This window comes from Eptesicus fuscus, chromosome 23 (assembly GCF_027574615.1).
Source record: "Eptesicus fuscus isolate TK198812 chromosome 23, DD_ASM_mEF_20220401, whole genome shotgun sequence".
NCBI lineage: Eukaryota > Metazoa > Chordata > Mammalia > Chiroptera > Vespertilionidae > Eptesicus > Eptesicus fuscus.
The window spans coordinates 13,770,174-13,787,399 of record NC_072495.1 but is presented as its reverse complement, the minus strand read 5'-3'; the positions used below and the strand labels follow the sequence as shown (position 1 = coordinate 13,787,399).

The following is a 17,226-nucleotide window of genomic DNA, read 5'->3' as shown; positions in this document are numbered from 1 at the left end:
ATACGAGGGTGTGAATGAAAAGGGAATGCTAATACATCATAAATTCCTACCTGGTCAGGTCATGGTGGGTAATCATGCTAAAAAGATGCTTCTTACACTCTAATACGAGGGTGTGAATGAAAAGGGAATGCTAATACATCATAAATTCCTACCTGGTCAGGTCATGGTGGGTCATCATGCCCCAAGACTATAACTTCTTTAGTGAGAGGTTTTTAAGGCAGCCTTGTCCATTGTTATTGTGCATGTAGGTTGACAAATCTTTGAAATACCGGATGTCATGACCCTCGAAGAGGTGACCACCCTCAATAGAGTACATAAGCTTATTAACTATCCTGTAATCAGATCCCCTCCTTGCTTTCCCCACCTTCATGAATCTTCCTTATGGTCTATCCTTAATTTTAAATGCATAAAAAAATTGCAAAATTGTCATTCTCCAAAGCACTTTAGCATTGCTTCCTGGCAATTGTCATCAGTTTTGGCTAGAATAAACACTTATAAAAATCCTCTACAGGGCCCAGCCAGTGTTGCTCAGTGGTTGAGCATCCACCTATGAACCAGGAGGTCACGGTTCGATTCCTGGTCAGTGCACATGTCCAGGTTGTGAGTTTGGTCCCCAGTGTGGGGCATGCAGGAGGTGGCTAATCAGTGGTTCTCTCTCATCATTGATGTTTGCATCTATCTCTCCCTCTCCCTGCCTCTCTAAAGTCAATAAATAAATATATTTAAAATCCACTACAGGTTTGGACGTTTCTTACATTGTTGAGGGACAAACATTTTATCTCAACTGTGGGACTTGCCAGTTGGGGACAGGAGGAGCAGCTATAGGAGGACACATGGGCAAAGGTCATCTCTCCACAGTAGCCCTCTGGGACTTGCTAAGAGGTGCCCTTCCTCGGCCCTCCTCTGGCTGTGTCCCTTCCCAGGGGTGAACGAAACCAAGGGGATGTGCCCAGCCAGAGCCCATGTACCTCCTGGACTTTGCTTTCAGTGTTGGATACCAGGATTCCCTGCCCAGCTACCCTGTACCTCAAGCATGTCAAACTCAAAGGCTAACACGGGCCAAATAAACAAGGTTTAAGTTTATGAGGGCCACAAAAATAACAAAAGCTTCAACTTTCATAGAAATGTATGTTTATTTCAATAGAGACATGCTGAATACAAAGAGCTGAAATAAATGAGTAATTGTTAACATAAAATAATAGAACATTTTAATAAAAATTAATATTTTTTCTTGAACATTAACTTACCAGACCCTGAATAACTGCACAAATTAATAAGCATAATGCAAATAAACCTATTTTTCTTGTTCTCCAAAAGCAAAATATTTTCTTTTTTTTTTTTTAGATATATTTTTTATTGATTTTTTACAGAGAGGAAGGGAGAGGGAATAGAGAGCTAGAAACATCGATGAGAGAGAAACATCGACCAGCTGCCTTCTGCACACCCCCCACCGGGGATGTGCCCGCAACCAACGTATATGCCCTTGACCGGAATCGAACCTGGGACCCTTCAGTCCGCAGACCGACGCTCTATCCACTGAGCCAAACCGGCTTCGGCAAAAAAAGCAAAATATTTTCTGTTGTACAAATCAAACAAGTCAGTCCAAGACTAATGACATGGCAGTCAGCTGCTAAAATATTCGCTGCTAGTATCAGTGGGGAGAAATGGACACCTGCGCGTATGGTGCTTAAGGGAAATGAATGCAACACGATTATAGTAATCAGTCATTAGCGAATGTTGTAGTTCATTACTAAGAAGTATGTATAATAGGATATTGTAAAAATTAAGTTATGAAATTTTTATTAAAAGGTTTCTTACCATTATATTGGCTGGGCCGCAAAAATATTTGTTGTGGGCCACATGTGGCCCACGGGCTGTGAGTTTGACATGCTGACTGTACCTGCTTATAGATCTCTTCCAAGGCCCATCCCCCAAAAGACAGACCACCCAGCTGGTCGTTCACCCCTCGACCAAAGGGATGGTTACGGGGTGCTGAGGGCAGGGCTTAATGCACGGGGCTTGGAAACAGGTCATGTCCACACCTGTGGAGTGGACCAAACTGGGAATGGGAAGTGGAGGGGGAGCTGTGGTGGGCAGGGGGCTGGGGACCAGGAAGAGCCTTCCTCTTAGGGATGAAAAAGGGGTTCTACAGAAAGCACCCTCCGGGGGAGAGCTGATCATAAATTCCTAACAGGACGCCAGGCCTATAACTTGTTTTAGTAAAAGGTTCATCTTTGCCTTAAGCAAGCCCTGTCCGTTGTTTCTGTGCACACTTTTGAAGTAACTGTAACCACCCCTAATGGGGCACGTCATCTTAGCTGTTCGGTAACCCAGTCCCCGCCTCCCGCTTTCTCCCAGCTTCCTGTCATCTTCCTTCTGTTCCCTCCTTAGTTTCAAATGCATAAAAGAAGCTGCAAGACTGTCATTTTCCAAGAGCATTTGAGGTCTTGCTTCCAGGCCATTGTCAGTTTGGGTGCAAATAAACTCATAAAAATTCCCTACTGGGTTTGGACATTCTTATGTCAACACTCTGGTATTTCATTCTGGGCATGGAACTCAGAATTCTCCTATTTGTAAATTTAAACAGGGTCTTCTCTAATTATGAAGGTATATTTGTCAAGGTAGGAAGGAGAAAATATTTAGCCTTTCGTTAGCTTGATTTTTAACTTCTAAATATTTAGAATATCTGGGATATGAAACTGAAACTCGTGAACACAAACAGCAGTGTGGTGGTTGTCAGAGGGCAGGGGGGTGGGGGGACACGGGGGTCATACTATAAGGTGACAGGAGATTTGACTTTGGGCGATGGATACACAGTGCAATATACAGACCTTGTAACATAGAAACCCACACCTGAAACCTTTATGTTCATGTTGACCAATGTCACCCCAATCAACTTAGTGAATAAATATTTTTAAATGAAAATAAATAAACATTTAGAGAGTCTTTCCCCGGGGCCCACAATATTAAGGGTAGGGGCCTGCCTGTCTCCCTACTCAACAGGGGAGTGGCTAACTCTGAGCCAGAGCCTCCTGGGTGTGTTAACTAGTATGCACCTGGGGGTGGGTCTAGGAAAAGGAATTTTTTAAAAATATATATTTTATTGATTTTAGAGAGGAAGAGAGAGAGAGATAGAAACATCAATGATGAGAGAGAATCATTGATTGGCTGCCTCCTGCACACCCCCTCCTGGGGATCAAGCCCACAACCCAGGCATGTGCCCTTGACCGGAATGGAACCTGGGACCCTTCAGTCCGCAGGCCCACGCTCTATCCATTGAGCCAAACCAGTTAGGGCTAGGAAAAGGAATTTTTGTTTCTGTTTTGTTTTTGTTTTTTTCTCACTCCCTACTTCCAGGCATCTTAGCTCTCTAGGTAACCATTCTAACCTGCCTAATGAGTATTAGTTATTTTTTTTCTTTCTAAGTATTTTTTTCCGGTTTGTGTGCATGTAACTTTAATATACATAAATAACATCATGGTTGGTTTTGTTTTGTTTGTTTTTGCTGCAAAAAGCTTTATTGTTTCCATTCGATCCAATGCTTGCGAGAGGGCTTCAGGGTGGTTAAAAGAATGGCTAGTAGTTTTCAGGGAGAGGCTCAGGCAAAAGGCAGACACCAGGGGGATGCAGAGGGGCCCCTCAAAGGCCTCTGGGCTCCACAGGCTCCTGGTCATGCTTGGGGGTGAGCCTTTCGAAGAGATCCTCGATCCTCGCCCAGCCCAGCCTGGGGGCCGGCCGCCTGCGGAGGGGAGCCAGGTGTTGCCCACCTTCTTGATGAGTTTCACCTGCTCACCCAGGAAGTGGTTCTCCCGGAAGTCACGGAGCTGAGGGTTGTGCGGGCGGAACCAGGGCCTGCAGCTCCACAAGGGCCTGGTTGAGGTTCCCCTCCACGGCTTCCGTGGCGTCCTGAGTGTCACCCCACTCACCTTGGGGAGGCCTCAGCACATCCTGGGAGAGAACCCGGCCACCTCGCAGGTTTTGCATGTTTACAAGATGCTCCACGCCCTCCAGCATCTTCTCCACCAACTCACCCTCCAGAGCCACATCGTCGGGGTGGAAATAGAAGCCCAGAGAGAGGTAGGTGTGGGCGGCCGCAGAGGCAGGCTGGCCAGTGGTTGACGGCAGCCTCGGCCTCGGCCTCAGTGGAATAATTCTGACGAATTTGGGAGCTCATGGTTGTTCGGCGATAGGAGTTAAGGTCAAAAACAAAAAAACAAACAGTGTTGGCTGGTCTCAGAGGTGAGGCTGGCTGAGGTGGTTCGGAAGGCGGTGACTGGAAAAGAGGTTGGAGGGTGGTCGGAAGCTGGAAGAAGGGGCGTCCCTGGGTCAGTTCCGTCGAAACACTGTTGAAGCAAGAGATAGGTCTGGGGACCGCTGAGGGCACTGCCAATAACAGTGTGCTTTATGTCTCTTTATCTTCCTCGCTTTTCTCAGAGCACTATGGCTCCGAGCGAATCCTTTGCTTCTAACGGCTGCAAAGTCTCCACTACAGTTTACCTGTTGATTTGCCCAGTGGTGGGTGTAAAGACACGACTTCTTTGATTTTGCACTTCCTCTGATTAGCAATAGGTTCCAGCATCTCCTCGTATGCTGAGGGGCACTTCGGGTTTTCTGTTCTGTAAACTGTTTGTTCTGTATGCTGTGCCCATTTTGTTTTTGTCGATGTTGAAGTTCCTAAAACATGCCAGTTTGATATCTCCTTCCTTTTTGTGACCTTTCTGTTAAGTCTATCCCCCGTGTCCTTTACTAAACAAAAATCATTCAGCTAATATTATCAAATTCACCCATTTATTTGGCTTTATGGTTTTCTCATCTTTAGATAACAAAGATTTTTTTTCCCCTACATTTTCTTCTAGTTAGAGGGGACCTGTAGTGGTAGAGGTCTCAGCTCCTGCTGGAGGAAGGTCAGGAAGAAAAGGGTAGAGTGGCCACTTGGCCATAACAGCTCTTCAGCAATCCTCCCACCCTCCTGGTAGTCAGGTCTGAGAGCTAAAAATTACATATCCGCCCGGCCAGCGTGGCTCAGCGGTTGAGCGTCGACCTATGAACCAGGAGGTCACTGTTTGATTCCCAGTCAGGGGTGTGCAGGAGGCAGCCAATCAATGATTCTTCTCATCATTGATGTTTCTATCCCTTTCTCTCCCTTCTTCTCTGAAATCAATAAAAATATATTTAAAAAATAAAATAAATAAAAATTACGTATCCCAGGTTTGCTTGTAGCTGGAGCCCTGGATGCGAATCAGTGTGAGATTTGGAAGGTGGGAGTGAGGTGGTTCTCACTTCAGTACGTATCAGAATTATCCAAAGGCTTATGAAAACACAGACTGCTGGGCCCCACCCAGTAATCCTGTGGGTGTGGAGCAGGCCCCCAAATCTGCGTTTCCAACTAGGGTCCAGTTGTGTAGTTACCAATTTTGTGAGTGTGAGAGGCACTGCTCCTGGTGACAGACGTGAGCTTCCTGACCTCTGGGTCACATCGATTTCAGAGTCAGTTTGGGGGCTCCCTCATCCCTTCTTCAGTTGTTCAAAAACTGTAAACAAGTCATTCCCTGTATGAAATATCTTTCTGCTTGAGAAAACTAGAGTTATTTTTGTTTCCCATAGTAAACCATTGGCTGGCAGAACATTATACCCAAAATAGCTAGAAATAACAAGAGGATTCCACAAACCCCATATCCTTGATGTCGTTATAAGCAAGGGGGGCAGGGAGGGCAGGGAGGAACTTTGTCCTGTGGCCACTGGGTTCACTGAGTGAGGTTGGCAGTAGGTCTGTCAGTTGTTTAAGCAGGAAGAGCTTCTGCAGCATGTGACCTTGGATGGACAAGCCTTCTGGTTGGTTTGGGATCGAGTGGTCTCCCAGGACGTGGGACTCGCAGTTCTAAAACCAGATTGAGTTGGTGACTCTAGTGTAATCTTTCCTCCGTCATCCCGGAGAAGTTTTTGTAAATGGGAAGAGGCTAGGGCGGATGATAAAAATGGGAGGCTGGGAAATTATTTTCAGGAGGCACTTGAAATTTGGAAAAGCGTAATTAGGCAAGCTTCATAGGCTGTTCAAAGGGAGTATTGGCCTAAAGCAGCGGTTTGCCGCTCTGTTGACTAATGAGTTTGCCGACCACTGGGATAGGGGCTTAATCACAAGGAACAACAACAGCCTGTAATTATTGGGATCGAGAGTCTAGGTCAGTGGTCCGCAAACTCATTAGTCAAAGAGCCGCAGTTTGCCGACCACTGGCCTAAAGCAAAGGGGATGACGATTGAGAGCCAGGAGTGTGGGCTTTGGAGTCACTTAGGCTTGAGTTTAAATCCCAGTGTCTTTGTTTACCAGCTATGTGACCTTGAACAAGTGACTAAACCAAGTTTCCAAATCTGTAAAATGGGGATAACAATGGTACCTATCTATTGTAAGGGTTAATTAAAATAATACTCATAAAGCATTTAGAAGAGTTGCATGACTCAGAGTAAGCTCTCAAAACCTGGCCTGTGTGGCTCAGTTGGTTGGAGCCTCACTCCATACACCAAAAGGTTGCGGGTTCAATTCCCAGTCAAGGCACATAGCCAGGTTGTGGGTTCGGTCCCTGGTCAGAGCGTGTTCTGAAGGCAACCAATTAATGTTCTTTCTCACATCGGTGTTTCTCTCTCCCTGTCCCTCTCTCTAAAATCAATGAACATATCCTTGGATGAGGATTAAAAAAATTAAAAAGTAGAGAAAAGTGATGGTTCCCCATTGTGGTTGGGCATTCAGAGGGCTTCTCGCTGGCGTTTGTAACAACGTACTTTTCAAATCGAGGAAGAAAAACTTCTGCATCAAAACATTTTTCTCCGCAGCGTTCTCTGTATGGCAGCCTTTACCTCCTTGTTCCTCAAACTGTAGATGAGGGGGTTCAGCATGGGGATCACTGTGGTGTAGAACACAGAGGCCACGCTCTCCTGGGCCAGGGAACTGGCGGTGGAGGGTTTTAAGTACATGAATGCCGTCGACCCATAGAACATCCCCACAGCTGCAAGGTGGGAGCTGCAGGTGCTGAAGGCTCTGGACCGTCCCTCTGTGGTGCTGATGCGGAGGATGCTGGAGAAGATGAAGGCGTAGGAAAAGAGGACTGTCAAGCTGGTGACGATGATGTTGAATCCAGCTAAGAAAAAGACGACCACCTCGACGACGTAGGTGCTGGAGCAGGAGAGCTTCATGAGGGGGAGGATGTCACAGAAGTAATGACTGATGAGGACCTCACAATAGGGCAGCTTTAACATGAGGCCGGTCTCGATTGTTGAGCCAACGAGCCCCATGGCGTAGACCACAGCCACCAGCAGGGAGCAGACGTGATGAGACATGATGATGTTGTAGAGCAAAGGCCTGCAGATGGCAACATAGCGGTCGTAGGCCATCACTGTCAGCATGTAGCACTCAGCGATGACAAACACAAGGAAGAAGTAGAGCTGTGACATGCACCCCGCGTAGGAGATGGCGTTCTTCTCTGACACGAAGTGCACCAGCATTTTGGGGGTAATGACGGAGGAGTAGCAGAGGTCCACGAGGGACAGGTTGCTGAGGAAGTAGTACATGGGGGTGTGAAGCTGAGCATTCAGGCGGATCAGCGCTATCATGCCCAGGTTCCCCATCGTGGTGACCGAGTAGATCCCCAGGAAGAGGAGGAAGAGGGGGAGCTGGAGCTCGGGTCGATTTGTCAGTCCCCGGAGAATGAACTCTGTCACCACCATGGAGTGATTCTCTGCGGCCATTTTCCTTTGTTTGGGAGCCCTGTGGGGAGAAGAGAGAACTTGTGAGAGGCTGCATCTGGGACTGTCTGGTGAAGCTAGTTGAGCATTTGGAGCAGCTGATGATCCTGGGCCCTTCCTTCCTTCCTTCCTTCCTTCCTTCCTTCCTTCCTTCCTTCCTTCCTTCCTTATATATTTTTATTGATTTCATAAAGGAAGGGAGAGGGAGAGATAGAAACATCAATGATGATGTTTCGGATTGGCTGCCTCCTGCATACCCCACCCTGGGGATCGAGCCTGCAACCCAGTCATGTGCCCTGACCAGGAATCGAACCCCTGACCTCCTGGTTCACAGGTCGACGCTCAACCACTGAACCACACCAACTGGGTGTGTGGGCTCTTTCTTGGTGCATCCTTCCCTCATCCTGCTGTTTGCTGGGAGGAAGACCAGATCCTGGGTGTTTCAAAGATCAAGGAGATGAGAGGAAAAAAGGGGCCAAGAGCTGGATCGTCTAACACTTTTATGTTTCTCAAATACCCTAAAGTGTGGTCCTCGGACCAGCCTCCTCAGTGTTACCTGTACATTAGAGAGGCAGACTCTCAGGCCTCACTGCATACCTGCCAAGTCAGGAACTTGGGGGATGGGGCCCAGCAATCTGGGTGTAACATTCTCTCCAGGTGATGGCAGTGCATGATAAAGTTCGAGAACCTCTGCCCTGTAGGTAACAAGCAGTGTATTTCATATTTTATAGTTGGTGATGTATTTTGCTTAAAAAAATGAAATTTCACTGTCATCTATGCAATTCCTAAATGTTTACTGAATATGAATGTATGGATGCCTATCTAAAATGGAGGCACTGACAGGGCAACTGTATCACTGAGTACAAATCCATTTGTATCTGAAAGATAAAGAAGTTAGTAATAGCATTTCTCAAAGTGGGTGTAAAACTAATATTGGATAATGCACATTTAGAAATTACATTTTTAATATTCACCCAAGGATATTTTTCCATTGATTTTTAGAGAGTGAAAAAGAGAAGGAAAGACAGAGAGAAATATCGACGTGAGAGAAACACATCAATTGGTTGCCTCCTGCACGAGCCCTGATCAGGGCCTGGCCAGGGAGGAGTCTGCAACTGAGGTCTGTGCCCTTGACTGGAATCGAACCCAGGACCCTTTGGTCCACCCGCCGACGCTCTATCCACTGAGCCAAACCAGTTAGGGCTAGAATTTTTTTGCAAGTATTCAGTTGCTATAAAAACGTGAGTTATCAGTAGGTGTCTAGAATTTGTTCTTTACTAAACTTTAGCCCATAAGACTGTGGTTGTCAACACTGACTGTATAACTACCTGAAGCATTTAAAAAGGAGGGAATGATATCTGGGTTCCACCAACAGAGGCTCTGTTTAATTGATCTGTGATGCAGCCTGGGCCTTGGCACACAGACTAGTCCAGAATAAGTGCGCAACAGCCATCATTATTATTATTTCCGTCATCATTACCATTATAATTTCCAGATCATAATGTTAAACCATGGCCCCATTACCTACCTACTGGCAAAGGACTCCAATTATAGACATGAACCTAAGAAGCATGGATCATCATTGCTGGATATGAGACCTATAGACGGACATACTGTCTCTGAGATGTATTTCTTAAGCTAAAAACTATAAACTGCCCAGCCAGTGTGCCTCAGTATTTGAGCATCGACCTATGAACCAGGAGGTCACGTTCGATTCCCGGTCAGGGCATATGCCAGGGTTGGGGGCTTGACCCCCCAGTGTGGTGTGTGCAAATGATGATTCTCTCTCATCATTGATGTTTCTATCTCTCCCTCTCCCTTCTTCTTTGAAATCAATAAAAAATATATATTTTTTAAAAAAGAAAGAAAACCACAAACTCTCACTATTTTAATGCTTCCTTATATAATTATTAACTTTTCTATAATGCTCTTCAAAGGTCCATCTTATTAACTCCTCCTAAAATTTGGGGGTATGAGGAGAAAGGTGTTTAGAATCGGATTTTCATTCCCATTTTCATATTGAGAAGACTGAGTGCCAGACTCCATTACTGGGACTTGGGGCTCAGACGACTCTCTCTTGGTCATTAGCTTCTTTTCTTGGCCCTAGTGCCCTGGTCGGCAAACTGTGGCTCACGAGCCACATGCGGCTCTTTGGCCCCTTGAGTGTGGCTCTTCCACAAAATACCACGGTCTGGGCGAGTCTATTTTGAAGAGGTGGCGTTAGAAGTAGTTTAAGTTTAAAAAATTAGGCTCTCAAAAGAAATTTCAATCGTTGTACTGTTGATATTTGGCTCTGTTGACTAATGAGTTTGCCGACCACTGCCCTAGTGTGTAGCCTTCCATATCTGCACACCGGCAGCTCTAAGAAATGTTGTAGTTGAACGTGCTTTACACTTGATGCCTTGGGTTGTGCATAGCATAGAAAAAAGAGGAATGCTATGTTATTTTTTCCATTCGCTAGGAAATTGAAGCTCTAAAAGAGGCAGAACTGGGCCTAACACCCAGAACTTCTCACCACCAGTCTGTTTCGTTCTACTAAGCTATGTTGTTTTGCTGTAGCTTATCTCTGTGTAGAAATTTATTCTCATTTTGTAATTTATTGAGTTTTGGGAGGTAGAGGAAAGATTTTATTGCTGGTTTCAGGTAAGAAAATTACCCAGGTAGTATATGTTCATTGTAGAAAAGTAGGAGTTCAAATAAGCAAAAATAAAATACCACTTTCCTGCTCCTTGGAGACTGACACTGGTAATGACTACCCTTCTTGATTTTTTCAGTGCATACATGCATTTACATGTGTATAGGTATATATGTATTTTTAAAAACATTTTAGCCTGGTTTTTAATGTAGCACTTTAAAAGACACTGTCTCATTTGGGTCCTATATTAATAACGCCAGCACTAACTGTATTTATTTTTTCCTAGGTGTAGGAGTCTTTAAATCCTTAGGATGTGGTTTAAGAGAATAAAATCTGCATTGCATTTTAAACTTTATTTGTTACATGATTGGTGGTGAGGTATTTAAGAAGCATTTAACTTCATGATAACTACTACCAGAGGTAGCTAAGATTATTTGAATATTATTTCTATTTATTACAAAGACAAAAATAAATTTCCTCTAGATAACAATAGATTAAAAATTCTTATATATCCCCTTCTACCTCTTAAAACAACCCAAAAGATAGAAAATCCACCTTAAATATTCCATTACCAGAATTCAAAGTGCTTTACAAAGCAGGGCAGATGGGAAAATACAAGACAGAATTGTTTTCATTTTTACTCTCATAGTCATCTAATGGTATAAATAGAAAAATATGACCCACATATTTGATATGAGCTATTACAATTATTACCTCTAGTTTTAGTAGACCATCAAAGGCTCAGAATTGCTGTTGATGAGAACACACAAAGAGAAAACACTTAGAGATGAAGGAAAACATATGGTGGAAATATCACACATTAAAAACAGGAGTTCATGAAATATATATTTTTCATAAAATTGCTTTAAATCTGTAAATACCTGTGCTGAGGAAGAATGGAAGTCTCCTGGAAATTTTAGAGGATGCCTTGGTTTCAACAATCAGAAAATAAATGTCAGAAAAATGAGAGAACCATACAGATTTATTTCTAGTCTTAAATTTACTCAAAGGGGCTATTGCAGTAGTAAAAAAAAAAAAAAAATGGGCCCTGAGGTTGGGAGACCTGGGCGTATGTTTATATGTCTATGGGCAGAGCCTCTCATGGGATGCAGTCACTTCAGAGACTGGAGTCCTTGCTAAAGGAACAATTAAGTCTTGGTTTACATCTCTGCTGTGAATCACGTTTTGTTTCCCAGGTGTGGTAATTTTCCTTTGATAGAGTTATCTTGCAGCTTGGGAGATTTAGAATCTAATGCTAACATTCAAACATTTTACGAACAACCCAGTCATCAACCATGATAACCATCATCACCACCACTATCATCATCACCATCACCATCATCACCATTACCATCACCATCACCATCACCATCAACACCACCACCACCACCACCACCACCACCCACCACCAAAACCAACTCAGTCATTACCATCAACATCATCACCAGTTACTATCATTATGATTACTTGTCATTACACATAATTAACTAGGCTTAAGCAAATTCAAATATTTTACTAAAACCAACCATACAATTTTAGCCAAGCAATGTGAATTTATAAGGAACATTAAAATGTCACCCTGGCGTTATACCTACACACTGACAGTATAGAATGGCAGGAGGTTGAGAGACACAAGAAAATCCTATATAATAAAAGGCTAATATGCAAATTGACCGAACGGTGGACTGACTGGTCTCTATGACATGCACTGACCACCAAGGGGCAGACACTCAATGCAGGAGCTGCCCCCTGGTGGTCAGTGTGCTCCCACAGGAGGAGCGAGCCCTGAGCTGGCTAACAGTTGGCGAGCACAGCAGTGGTGGCAGGAGCCTCTCCCACCTCTGCACCAGCGCTAAGGATGTCCAACTGCTGGCTTAAGGCCTAAGCCGTCAGTTGGACATCCCCCAAGGGTTCCTGGATTGTGAGAGAGCACAGGCCGGGCTGAGGGACCCCCCCCAAGTGCACAAATTTCATGCATTGGGCCTCTAGTAGACTTATAAGAACTCTTCATACATATATCCTCATTCATAAGTGAAATATGTTCATAAGAAAATGTACTTTTCAAAAATACTTTCAGAAAAAAAACAAAAAAAGAAAAAAGAATACATTTAGTAACATATTATCCATGAAAATATTGCTAATGAAGATTTTTATTAAACTACTAGAAGCCCGGTGCACGAAATTCATGCACGGGGGGGTGTCCCTCAGCCCAGCCTGCACCCTCTCCAATCTGGGACCCCTTGGGGGATGTCCGACTGCCCGTTTAGGCCTGATCCCACCAGGTGACCAGGCCGGCAGAGGAGGGATTGGGCCGAAATGTGCAGTTGGACATCCCTCCCACAATCCAGGACTGCTGGCTCCCAACCGCTCTCCTGCCTACCTTCCTGATTGCCCCTAACCGCTTCTACCTGCCAGCCTGATCACACCCTAACCACTCCCCTGCCAGCCTGATTGATGCCTAACTGCTCCTCTGCCAGCCTGTTTGCCCCTAACTTCCCTCCCCTGCAGGCCTGGTCACCCCTAACTGCCCTCCCCTGCAGGCTTGATCGCCCCAACTGCCCTCCCTTGCAGGCCTGGTCCTTCCCAACTGCCCTCCTCTGCTGATGGCCATCATGTGTCCACATGGGGGCAGGATCTTTGACCACATGGGGGCAGCCATCTTGTGTGTTGGAGTGATGGTCAATCTGCATATTACTCTTATTAGATAGGATTTTGAAATAATTATAGATTTACATGCAGTTGTAAGATATAATATAGAGAGATCCTCTGCACCCTTTGTACAGTTTCCCAAGTTGATAACATTTTGCAAAATTATACTACAACTTCACACTCCAGATAGTGCAAATTGCCACACACAGTCCACTGATCTTACTCAGGTTTCCACAGTTTTGCCAATACTCATTTGTATATGTATGTAATTGATGCAATTTGATTGCATGCATAGGTTCATGTATCCACTACAGCTCAAATAAAAACACATTGCTTTCATTTTATAATATTTAAAACTAGAGGCCCGGTGCACGAAATTTGTGCACAGGAGAGAGGGGGTCCCCTCAGCCCAGCCTGCACCCTCTCTAATCTGGGACCCCTTGGGGGATATCTGACTGCCGGTTTTGGCCCAATCTCAGAGATCAGGCCAAAACTGGCAGTTGGACACCCCTCTCACAATCCGGGACCGCTGGCTCCTAACTGCTCAGCTGCCTGCCTGCCTGATCACCCCTAACTGCCTCTGCCTGCCAGCCTGATCACCCCTAACTGCCCTCCCCCACCAGGCTGGTCGCCCCTTAGTGCCCCCCCTGCTGGCCTGGTTGCCCCTCACTGCCCCCCTTTGCTGGCCTGCTCGCCCCTCACTGCCCCCCTGTCATCCTGGTCACCCCCAACTGCCCTCCCACTGGCCTGGTTGCCCCCAACTGCCCCCCTCTGCTGGCCTGGTCACCCCTCACTGCCCCCCCTGCTTGCCTGGTCACCCCATGCAGCCTGCTGGTCAGTCTTTTAGTCGTCCTTCGCTAACCCCCCCTGTGGCCTGGTCGCCCCATGCAGCCTGCTGCTCAGTCATTTGGTCGTCCCTTGCTAACCCCCCTTCCGGCCTGGTTGCCCCACGCAGCCTGCTGGTCAGTCGTTTGGTCGTTCCTCCCTAACCCCCCTCCCGGCCTGGTCGCCCCATGCAGCCAGCCTGCTGTTGGGTTGTTACTGTGAGGGCATTGTGACTAATATGCATATTACCCTTTTATTAGTTTAGATAATGTTTTAGTTTTTTATTATCCTCCAAAGGTGACCAGTGACCAGTTATTTTTCTTTAGTATATTTATACTCTCACTAATTTAAACATATTTTATGGTTTCACTCTACTGCAATTTTTATTGTTTTGTTGCCAAACTTTTTTCTTTGGCCTGCAGAATTCTCTTCTGTTTTCCTCCTGTCTTTTTGGCAATGCTATTAGTCTCTAATTGCTTCCTTGCTATCTGATATGACAAGATGTTCCAAGCTCATCTCATAGGTTTCATTCTTCAGACCAGGAAATAACCATTTCCTCCAGAAACTTGGTTTCTTTTAGAGGTAAAATGGTGTTTCAAGGCCAAAAGTTAGGTACCAGAGAGGCTCATTTTTGGAATAATGTGTGTTTTCGTGTTTCTCTGGTGGAGAGTGAGGAACAACTTACTAAAGTCTATGCTAGTGCTCTTGATGGACTCTGAAACATATAGGTAAGACATTATATACATGTTTGAGTATCAGATTTACATTATATATGATAAAATAAAAACATACACTAGATCTGAGCTAGAAATAACTAAAGCAAAGAAACTATGAAGCAGAGATTCAGGGTTCGTGCCAAAATGAATATGGTCAAAAATAAATTTCTTTCTATACTGCTTCCTGCTTGTGTTAAAGCAAGCCATCAGTGAACTTGATCTTGGAGAAGCCATAGGTGAAATGCATTTGAAATACAGTTTTCACGGCAATAGTCTCTGAAGTGATATCAACTCAGCAGAAGTTTACCTGGTATTGCATCATACAGACAAGAATCCTCAAAGGCTCCTAGAGAAAAGTGAACTTTTAATGAACCCCCGAGGTCTTCTTTGCAGTTGCATTCCTAAGAGAGTTTATGATAGTTCGTTGTTTTTCTCCACGTCTAACTTGCGTGTAGTGGGATTAAGATTAGGCTTGGGGATTCATTAGAGCCATTGGAGGACACAGCAAAGTTCTAAGTGTAAATCTGCAAATAAAGCACCATTATTATGGAGTATTAGCTCAACATGTCTCACAGAGGTGGATAAGCAAGCAGACATTGATTGATGTGGGCACACACGTAAGCATAGAGATAGGTATAGTGACTGTAGTTGGACTTGACAAGAAGCTGGGTTTCTGCATTTGTGGAATGATTTCATCAACTTCTCATGAGATGCCCTGATTTAAAAAAAAACATAGCTTAATCACTTGTTCACTGAAGCTTGAGTTTCTCCAAATAGAGATCCCTCCTGCCTTTGGCTAACAACATCGTAAATGCCGTGTGAATATATTTGGAGTAAAGGTAGCTACACACCAGCTCAATTAGTCCCTGTACAAAGGGGTTTATCAGATCCCGTCCTGAGAGCTGATTTGGAAATTAAGGGAATTTAGAGCTGCTGGCGCTGGCTATTTGAAGACCAGAAATGTGTGTGGGTTTTGACCTTCGTCGTGTGACTTCTGATTTTCTAAGAAAGCTCAGAAAGGTCCTTGGCTTCCCCTGACTAGAGCCAGTGCTTATGGCGAAGCCATTCACTGAGGCCCAGGACAATAATGCATTGCCTGGGAGGAGTGGTATTTCACTTGTGAGTTCATTAGAGTAGTTGATGTTAACAGCACAACTCTGACCATACTCTCTCAAGACTTTCCTTAAATTGCCTAATTTACTATCCTATTTAAACATACAGCTCACAACCCATACCCCTTTCTTTGTTTTGTTTTTTTTTTTAGCTCCTATTATTTTCTAAAATATTATGTAAGTTACTTATGTTATTAATTGTCTGTCTTTCCCCCTACTAGAGTAAAAGCTCAACAAAGGCAGGGAACTTTGTTTTGTGTAGCACGGTCCCTAAAACAGTGCCAAACATAGTTTCTCATTTAATATTTATTGGGTGAATCAATTAATGTCACTCTGTTATTCAAAGACAAAGAGAGAGAATCTTAAAAGCAACAAGAGAAAAGCAGTTAGTTATCTACAAGAGAGCTCCCATAAGACTGTCAGCTGATTTCTCAGCAGAAACATTTCAGGCCAGAAGGGGTTGGCACAAAATATTCAAAGTGATAAAAGCAAGGACATACGAATGTTATAGTAGGCAGTTAGTTGGATATTAACCTTCATTGTGTGACTTCTGATTTTCTAATGAGGAGCGAACCAATCAGAAGCCTGATTAAGTTTTACAGTCTCCCCAGCGAGTCCACCCCACTAAGTGGGGGAAGGAGAAGCTAGTGCAGAAGAAGTCCTTTCACTGGTGCATGTGGGGTAGAAGCCAAAATGGTGACCATGAAGGGGATGAGAGAAACCTGGGACAATCTGGGAAAGAGATTGGACGGCTTGAAATAAAGCCTACTCTCTTCTCCCAGGCCCAAGGAAATAGAAGGAAGCTTAACAAAGGTCCCAGTCTCTTTTTTTGGTACTTACATAGGCCAGAGAACAGCTGGAAGCAGAGACTGAGCTTGACTGCTGAAGCCTTGGGTGCCAGGGTAATGGCATAGCAACTCCTGGCACTGGCCCTCCTGGTCCTGGTGGGCACCCTGGAAGCTGGACTTCTTCCACAGTGAGACTGAGCTGAATCACTTGGTCATGGATGAGGCATTGGGCATGGTGTACCTGGTGGCAGTGAACGCAGTCTCCCAGCTGAGTGCCGGGAAGTGCCTTGTTGAGTGTGGCAGCCTTTGCGGGGACCTCTGTGCCCTGTGTGCCCTTCCTTCTCTTGGACCGTACTTTTGTTTTCTTTTCTCCTAAACTCTAAGGGTCCCCATGAAACTTACAATCAGGGAAGCAGTGGGCTTTAAGGACTCTCCTTTTTGCCTCTATAATATCTTTCCCTGAGTCTAGGCAGCCCAGTCTGGGCACACTCATGCTGCTGTGATCTTGCCTCTTCTATCCTAAGCCCTTCCTTTGTTTCGCTCTAATAAATCTTACCACTTGTGCTTAAAATCTTCTTATATGTGTGTCCCTGAAATTCATTTCCTGTGACACCATGGAAGAACCTATTTATTCCAGTAACACAACCAAGATTATTATACCAAGCAAAACTACACTTTAGATTCAAAAGACAGATAAAGAGCTTCCCAGACAAGAAAATGCTAAAGGAGTTTATCACCACAAAACTAGTAGTTCAAGAAATGTTAAA

General features: G+C 44.7%; 1 protein-coding gene across 2 annotated transcripts; it reads right to left on the bottom strand.

The window, feature by feature from the left end:
* Positions 1 to 3,296: 3,296 nt before the first annotated feature.
* Positions 3,297 to 7,740, bottom strand: LOC103286955 (olfactory receptor 8A1). 2 transcript variants are annotated; one of them, XM_028146691.2, is made up of 2 exons: positions 6,824 to 7,737; positions 3,297 to 3,318 (listed from the first exon to the last, which is right to left on the bottom strand). In XM_028146691.2, the coding sequence occupies exons 1-2, from the start codon at positions 7,735 to 7,737 to the stop codon at positions 3,297 to 3,299; spliced, it is 936 nt and encodes a 311-aa protein (XP_028002492.2). The 2 variants fall into 2 exon arrangements, with proteins under 2 accessions (XP_028002492.2, XP_008140808.2); XM_008142586.3 differs by lacking the exon at positions 3,297 to 3,318 and having other exon boundaries at positions 6,805 to 7,740.
* Positions 7,741 to 17,226: the final 9,486 nt, after the last annotated feature.

What these genes read in the sequence shown, in the direction of transcription:
- LOC103286955 (XM_028146691.2), bottom strand. Translation starts at nt 7,737, where the DNA reads ATGGCCGCAGAGAATCACTCCATGGTGGTGACAGAGTTCATTCTCCGG. An exon ending in GCTGCCATACAGAGAACGCT is followed by an intron (nt 3,319 to 6,823) that starts GCGGAGAAAAAT and finishes AAAACAAAACAG; the next exon opens with AAACAAAAATTCCTTTTCCT.